The 8719-nt window shown below is 49.7% G+C and overlaps 1 protein-coding gene across 1 annotated transcript; it reads left to right on the top strand.

The window, feature by feature from the left end:
• Positions 1-2738: 2738 nt before the first annotated feature.
• On the top strand, positions 2739-7515 carry TRIM45 (tripartite motif containing 45; the record flags this gene model as incomplete). The annotated part of the gene is made up of 5 exons (XM_009081231.1): positions 2739-3472; positions 4445-4574; positions 6083-6197; positions 6404-6530; positions 7364-7515. Coding segments are annotated over 5 exons (1258 nt in total), but the record flags the coding sequence as incomplete, so codon positions are not given.
• Positions 7516-8719: the final 1204 nt, after the last annotated feature.

Genomic DNA, 8719 nt, shown 5'->3' with positions numbered 1-8719 from the left:
GTGGGCACAGCGGGCAGGGACACACGCAGAGAGAGCCAAAGCATCCAACGACCTGTCTCCCGGGTTGTTCGGTCCTCAGCGGGTGTTTACCCTCCTTCCAGAGGGTGCTCGGAGGAACGCTCAGGTGGGGACCACAAGCAGCTAGCATAGAATTGTAGAATACCCTGAGCTGGAAGGGACCCACCGAGGATCATCGAGTCTAAATCCTGGCCCAACACAGGACAGCCCCAAGAATCAGAATCATCGAATTTTAGGGGTTGGACCTTACAGATCCATCTAGTCCCAACTGCCCCTGCCCTGGTTAGGGACCCACCAAGGATCATCGAGTCTAAATCCTGGCCCAACACAGGACAGCCCCAAGAATCAGAATCATCGAATTTTAGGGGTTGGACCTTACAGATCCATCTAGTCCCAACTGCCCCTGCCCTGGTTAGGGACACCTCCCTACTACACCAGGATGCTCAAGGCTCATCCAGCCTGGTCTTGAACACTGCCAGGGTTGGGGCAGCCACCACGTCCCTGGGTAACCTGTGCCAGTGTTTCACCACCTCACGGTAAAAACTTTTTCCTAGTATCTAACCTAAGTTTCCCCTCCTTCAATTTGACACCATTACCTCTTATCCTATTGCTGCAGTTCCTAACAAAGAGCCCCTCTCCAGCTCCCCTGCAGGCCTTCCAGATACTGAATTGTACCATGTGCCTGAGAGTATTGGTGAAAAACTTATTGAACTTTTTGGGAGTAGGTCCATCAGCCTTATTATTGGCCATTAAATCCAAAATCAGGCTACGTTTTGCCCGTGGTAGTGTCTGCATGCTGGTTTGCATCACAGTTTAGTATCACCAGGCTCCAGGGAGCCTGTGGGGCTCCAGCAGAGCAGAGCTCTGCATGTGGGCCAAGTACTGTCAGAACAAGAGCCTAGTGTTTTGTGTTGTCCTGCTTTGGAGAAGGCACAGGAAAAATGGGGAAGTTAAGGTTCTGGTCTGCCTCTCTCCACCTCCAGAACCATTTACTGTGTGTTAGGCAAAGTGAAGGGAGTTAAGTGGAAGTCCTGCCTACTGTGTTTGCTACCTGCTGATGATCAGCCCATGTACTTGCCTGTTAAGAGTTGTAGGAAGTATTGTAGGAAGAAGAGGTGACTGCAACAGAGCTGAGAGTAGAAGGGCAGGCAGCACTGGCCTGTAAGCCTGGCAAAGGACAGGCAGCACTATAGAAGAAGTTGATGGGAAGCCTATATGACCTTCTGAACCAAGGAGGTGACAGGCAGAGACAGAAAAACACCCAGCAGCACTAGTCAGAGAAGCCTCAGCCTGGGTTAATCAGCTCAGCCTATTCCCTCCACCCTTGCTGCTCCTTTCCACTTGATTAGCAAATTCTTTCTCCAGAAGGAACTGAGACATATTCCTCTCTGCCCTGCCCCCCCTGGTGCCTGCAGTAAAAAGGCTCAGACCTTCAGTTACCTTTCCACTCCGGTGTAATTTTCAGCATACCATTCTGGTTAGCTAATGCCTCATACCCCGTTCGAGCTGCTAACCATGATTAGCAGCCTGCTGCACTGATGGGAATTACTGCAGAAGGGATAAAGCAGTAGAAAATTTGTCCCCATGACCCAGTTCCTGCAGTATTTACTGCTGTCATTCTTTTCACCTTACTAGCAACTACAGACTTGCACTTGGTTAGGCTGATGTCAATGCAGAACAAAGGCCAAGGAAAACCATTTTAAAGTGATTTCCTGGTGTGGAGGGAAAGTTTCTCTGGATCGGAGTGCTATGGTTGTGCTCCTTGGAATAAGTGAGAGAGAACTTAGGCTGAATTCAGGGAAGTGTGAATTTGAAGGTTGTTATGCAGATGAATGCGGAAAGGTTTGAAAATGTGCTGGACCCAAAGGGGATTAGTGGGAAGGAAAAGCAGTAGTGTAAGGGCCATATCCCACTCTGTGATGTGATTGCCTTGTGTTTCCAGAGCAACTCTACAGAGCTTGGTCCTTGGTGTACTTCTTTGCTCATGGCTTAGAGAGCCCATTGCAACTGCTACAAATCATTAGTGCACGAGGCAAGGAAGGAGGGAAGGGTTTTATATCCTACTCAAAAACTAGCTCCCAGTGTTCTTATGCTATTTTTAGCATTTAGTGGATGTATTTTAGTGCTGCCCTATGTCATGGTGGACGTCTGGGTTATAACAGGTTCTTTGTGGTGGGGGAAATCCCTGGGCTGATGGCTGAGGAGCCTGGTACCTCCTATTCCTCACCGGAAGGAACTGTGGGTGAGCAATTCCCTTTTAAGACATCTCGTGCCAGCTCTCACTTTGCAGAGCTCACCACTGTCCTGCTGCCTTTGCCATAGCAAGCTCTGGGGGTCATTGTGACTATCCCACTTCTGCCAGGCTCCATCAAGGTGCTGCTGGCTTTAGCATTCTGACAGCCCATTTTCACCAGCCTATATGCGGCCGTGGTGGAGCACACAATTCTTGTGTCTCGAAACAGTACTGACCATATGCTCAGGGAGGCCTAGGGAGCCTGAGAGAAGCCCCTAATGAGCTGCTTGCAAATGCTGTTCTCGTTTGTGTGGAGCCTTGTCCTCAGGAGAGCACAAGTCCTCTGAGGGAATTTCACTGGAGACAGGAGAGAGCAGTGTGCATTGTGACTTGCAGCCTGTCACAGACTGGCATTTGCAAGGGGTCTCAAGGTGTTTGCATTTTGCATCCGACATGCATAAAGTAATTTGTGGTTGTTCCCTTCTAGGAGACAGAAGAAGACAGCCTCTCACACTGTGACAGAGCTGGAGAACCCCAAGGATTGCAGCCAGGCTGGGAAGCCTCTCTTCTGCCCTTCCCATCCTACAGAGAAGCTAAGTCTGTTCTGCGAGCAGTGTGACCAGCCAGTGTGCCAGGACTGTGTTTTGGGCAGACACCGTCAGCACACCTATGACTTCCCCAGCAATGTCATCCACAGGCACGGGGACACCCTGCGGGAGCTGCTGAAGAGCACCCAGCAGCACATGGGCACCCTAGAGGGTGTGCTGAGCCAGGTCGATGACATGGGCAGTGCAGTCCGCAGTCGGGCAGAGGCTGTGGCCACAGAGATCTGCTTGTTTGCCAGTGGCTATGTGGAAGCGATTGAAGAGCACCGGGACCGGCTGCTGAAGCAGCTGGAGGACTTGAAGGTGCAGAAGGAAAACCTGCTGCACTTGCAGAAGGCCCAGCTGCAGCAGCTGCTGCTGGACATGAGGACAGGTGTAGAGTTCACAGAGCACTTGCTGATGAATGGCTCAGATCTGGAGATCCTCATCACCAAAGGGGTGGTGTCAAGCTGTCTGACAAAGCTGAACAGCATTGCTTACAGCTCCCACCCCAGTGTGGATGACAGGATCCAGTTCTCTACTCAGGAGAAGGCAGGGCAGTGTCGTGGCTATGAAGTTTTTGGGGCTATTCTTAACAAAGTGGTTGATCCAGCCAGATGTACCCTGCAGGGAGAAGGTAATGTGGTGCTGTACAGCAGCTGAATGGGAATGCACTGCTCCCTGAAGTCAATTCTCTGTTCTCTGTACCCACATGGTGTGCAGCTTGGGGCACTGTTGGCTGCCTGTTATCCAGGCATTGACAAGGGGCAAAGGTAGAGCCCTACCAGAGGTTGCATTGCTTGCCTATGGGAGCCGTGCTGGGCAGGGAGCTGGACAGCTATCCTTGTCCAGATGTACAGAGCATACTGGAACTGTCTTCCACACCATCACTGACCTCAGCAGGAGGCTGAGGTGTGAGGCAAGCAATCCTTAGGCCAAAGACCGCCGTTCACTCAGGGGGAGTGGACTGCAGCAGCAGGGCATGATGCTTTCCTGGTGGCCCAAGCTGTCCTGCAGCATGAGCCCAGGCAGATCCTCTTTGTGGCTGAGCAAGTAGGTTCATTCTCCATACAGCACCTGCTGAGGTAGTCATGGAAATAACTGGCATTGATAGTTGCTTGCTATTGCTTACTAAGGACTTGAAGGATGGCTAGCAAACATAATGTTCAGACCAGCCCACAGAGTTCAGCCAGCTCAGGTCAGTTACAGCCTGCGCAGGGCAGATGAGACAAACCTAAGGCTCGTTCAATCCCTTCCATGCCAAACTCTTTTAAGTGTTGAGGTCTCTGGGGCTCCACCCTGCACGGTGGGGCTGTTCCTCTTCCCTCCAGGTTGCATCTTGAGGCCTTCTGGAAAGGTGCCAGCTGGGTTTAAAATGACAGGGAAGAACACCACCTTGGCCTATACAGACCTCTGGGCTAAGCCTGCTAAATATCTCCCAGCACCTATGGCTTCCCCTCTCTCCTGATACCCAGTCATATATTGACTTTTCCCTGTGAGTAGAAGCAACAATCTGTGCTCTGATGGGGCTGCAATGCTGCAAAATAGGTTGGAGGTGGCAGTCATGGTTGGTATGAATCCTTTCTGGTCCTGTTTCTCTGCCTTGCAGATCTCCACAGTGCCCATCAGAACCAGCTGATTGGCTTTACCCTGCTCTGCTGTGACTCCATGGGGGAGCAGATGGGGCGAGGAGGAGAAACTGTGCAGGTCACCATCACCCACAGAGACAAGAAGGACTGGTGGGTATTTCATCCAAGAACTCCCCCATCGTTGCAACCCATGAATGACCATCCCAAGTCAGACACAGTTTACCAAGCTCAGGAGCCTCTGACAGTTGATGGAAGTGCCTAGTTCATGTTCCAGAGATAAAAAAATCTATGTTGGGACTTTGTGCTTTCTCCTGTAGTTGCAAGCATTGAGTACTTTGATATGTTTGGAGCTTTTCTAGCAAAAGCAGGAGAGACTGCACTTGAGCTCCTTAAGTACTTCCACAATGAAAATGACCAACCATAAAAAATTATTTTCTGTTTCCAGGCCACACTTGTCACTACAGAGCAGCCAGGCACAAATGCAGAATCAGTTGGAGACACTTCTTAAGAAAAATATCTATGCTGTTTTATAATAGCTGGAAGAAGATGCCAGCATTAACTTGATCCAGGAAAGCTGTTGGTGGGATATCCTGGTGAAAAAAACGGGACAGAATGCTGAATTTCCTTGCTGTGGGGGAGTGTTGGCAAAGGCACACAGAAGCAATGCTGGCTGCAGAGATGCTTTTCCACAGAACATAATCGTTCCAGAATTTTGTTCCACCTCCTCAAGTGCACATACAATGTAGGAGGGCTGTGCATGAGGGTGGTGTGGATTTCCCTTGGTGGGGTAGAGGTCGCTGTGGCCACATTAACTACCTCCGCTGCAGAAAGCTGTCTGGGTTGAGGCACAGCAGCTGCAGAAGGCTGTGAAGTATCACAACACAGTTGATGTCAGGAAATTATGTAGGCAGCTGTATGGTGTGAAATGGGGTGGGGAGGGGAATACAGATTATAATATGTACAGATTATAAAATGTCGTGTCCTGGGGCCCAAGAAACTAATTAGTGAGGATTAGGCAGAACACCTTCCTCTATGCAAAGCATCCTGGTAATTGTCTGCGGAAAGCTCCTTGTGCCTTTCTGTGGAGCAGTCGATCAGTCCTTGCCCTGATGCTTTATCCCTGGCATTCTGTTCGATAGGGTTCCCTGTGAGACACAATGAGCTATGCTTTGAAAAGGGAGTTTATCAGCAGGGACCTAGAACTTCTCAGGGCATTGAAGAGAGGAGTTGGGGTCAATACAGCTGGGACAGTGGTTAAGTGGTTCAAACCTGCCCTGTCTTCTTAATGGGCTTTTCTGGAGGTAACTGCTTGCTGAAGATGTGACTTTGCCCCATTTCTTCGAGTTCTTATCTGATGGGATAATCTGACCTGCAAGTGTGCTGTCATCTTCTGCCTTTTCAGTGCACAAGGTTGCTACAAATGCTTGCAGTGCAGCTAGCTTTGTGTGGCTTCCTTTGTATGGTTATTGCAGCTTCCAGTAGCAGGTGTGTGTAAAAGCCACTCAGTGCTTGAGCATGGCTCATGTATCCTTTTAAGCTTTCTTGAGACCCACAGCTGCTGAGCAAGGAGCTGACTGCAAATCTAGGCCAAACAGTAGCTCATATGTAGAGTGATTTTCTGCTTGTAACTGATCTCTTGGACTTCTTTTTGTTTGCAGTGCAGTCAAACCAACAGTGTGTGATAATGGTGATGGAACCTACTGTATTTCCTACAGCCCTGAGGAGCCAGGCTTGTATGCTGTCTGTGTCTGTGTGAAAGGGCAACATGTACAGGTAGCATTTCTTGTTTTTCTTGTTCTTCACCTGCTTTTCTTTTCTAAGTATTTGCTTTAAATCCTTCTGAGGATTACCTCTACAACACTGCAGTTTAAGACAGGGCTTAGTGATCTGTGACTGACAGCATCACCCAGTTGTTTGCAAATGCAGACACAACATCTGCTAACATCCACTGCAGCAGCCTCTCTGCTTGTCCTCTGCAGGGCTCTCCATTCAGTCTGATGGTGAAACACAAGTTCCGTGAGCACCAAGGTGTGTTTCACTGCTGCACTTTCTGCTCAAGTGGAGGGCAGAAAGCTGCTCGCTGTGCCTGTGGTGGGACCATGCCAGGTGAGTGCTCAGCTCTCCCCATGCTGCTGACATCAGGAGGATTTGTTGCAGTAGATCCTCCCTAGTGTATATAGGTGTGAGTAGATACTCTAGCCCAGCTCTTGCCTTGCACAAGCACCAAGACTGTGATAAACTGTACATACATATGTTCTGGTAGGATGTGACTGCAGCAGTAGAAATGCAGCAGGACAGGCTAAGGGTCTTTACATCACAACCCATAGACAGAGACCTGAGCTGACTGTGCAGGAGATAGGGCAGGGCACCTCAGCCTTCTCAGTGAGGCTAAGCAGCATTTTGTCTCTACTGTTCCTGTTCCAGTGCTGGCATGTTGGGAGCTTGTGGGCTGTGCCACAGTGACCAGTTCTGTACTCTGGAGAAGCCTCACTCCTTGTATAGGACAAGAGTTCAACTCCCTTGCTTGTTTAATCCCAAGCAGCTTCCCTGTCCTTAACCTCCATGTGTCATCATGTGTTTTGCATTTTTTTAGTATAGAACTGACCTCTTCCTTTTTCTGTGCTTGTTCTGTGTCTAGCTCTGGCCATAGGCACTAGCAGCTGCTGTGGGGTTCTGGAGGCCCATGCATTGCATTACTCAACAGGCAAGGGGAAGGATATCTTCAGCTTTCCCCAGATATTGGGATGAGGAGGTCCCCCTTGGTTGTTCTTTCTTCATGAAGCCCTGGCAATTTTGGCCTTGAATATGCTGTGTTCTCACTAGCACATGCCTCCCCATTTTACTGAAGTTCTGGGGCCAAAGCACTCTCAAAAGCCTATAGCACATGGGGATTTTCTGGCCCGATTTGGATTGAGCTGATGGTGCATCTTGTCTTGCAGGTGGGTACCAAGGCTGTGGCCATGGACACAAGGGTCACCCTGGCTGCCACCACTGGTCATGCTGTGGACAAGTGAAAGAGAGCTCAGAATGTTTGGGTGGGCCACCCAGTGACACTTCACAGAGGAGTTTGCTCAGGACAGTGGCGCTCTGAGCAGCCAGGTGAGCTCCTGCAAGCCCAGGGCACTGCTGCTGGCTGCTGCACCAGCACAAACCACGAGGATCCCTGCCATCACTGCAGAGCCTCACTGCCAGAAAACATCATGATGCGTATGAGCTGAGAAAGGGGGACAAGGGAAAATAAAATTGTACCTTATGTTACACCCAGGGGTGTGTGTGCAAAGTTATTTTGTGCTCAAACAGTAGCAAATTCCGAGAATTGTTCTGCTGCCTACAATCCTGAGGACTTGTGGCCCATGGGCTCATGTTTTAAGGGGAAACTCAGTCTGTGCAGTTACCCCAGAAGAGGGTCAAGATGTGTCCCATTCTGCAGGATCAACAGCCTCTGCTGTCCTTCTTGAAGAGGCCAAAGCTGCTCATTGGGGCACATTCCAAAGGGTTTGTGGTAATGACTTGGAAAGGCTTGGCAGCCTGAATATGGCTTCTGCCACCCTGTTAGATATATGTCTGGATTCGTGCCTGGGATGTGTGCATGTAGCACAGTGGTGTTTCTGGGAGCTGCTCTTGCATTTGCAACTCTTATACTTTCTCTGGTAAGCTGTTGTCTCATTATACCCTCCCTGCAAAGGCAAGGCAGGTTAGTACTGTATCTGAAGAAAATCTAAGAAAAATCCATGGCACTGATGGGAACAGGAATTAGACTATCATTCACCTGGTCTGTGTGTTCTCCATGGAGATGATGTGGGACGTAACACTGCTGCAGGTGATGCAGGAGCCAGGAGAGTACCCAGCTCATCAAGGGAAGATTTGGGGACAGTTTGAGCATTAGCAGGAGCCATGGGTGCAAGTTTGCAGATGTCTGTCCTGTAATTGGGCAACGAGACAAAAGCAGCTTAAGGAGATGGAATACAGCAAAACTCCTGGATTTGGGTTGTGCAGTCTTGGCAAGGCTCTTTCTAGAAGGAGAGCTTGTCCTGGTTTCCATAGGAGAAGGGGCATGTATCTCCTGGGCTTCTACATGCACTACCAACCTATAGTTGGGAAAATAGCAATTTCCCATGAATTTCCGTCACTTTCTGTGATGAGAAAGAGGAGGCACTCTCCTGGAAGGGCAATTGCTAACCTGCTGCTTGCCTGGTGAAGCAGACACCCTGGATACCTTCCTTACCAAAAATTGAGACTTGGAGTATGATTGACCTGGGGGTAACCTTGTCAGTAGGTGTGTGTTGCTAGGGGCT

The sequence above is a fragment of the Acanthisitta chloris genome, unplaced genomic scaffold (assembly GCF_000695815.1).
Source record: "Acanthisitta chloris isolate BGI_N310 unplaced genomic scaffold, ASM69581v1 scaffold21608, whole genome shotgun sequence".
NCBI classification, from domain to species: domain Eukaryota; kingdom Metazoa; phylum Chordata; class Aves; order Passeriformes; family Acanthisittidae; genus Acanthisitta; species Acanthisitta chloris.
The sequence above is the reverse complement of the archived record's forward strand: the minus strand, read 5'-3'. Positions and strand labels throughout refer to the sequence as shown.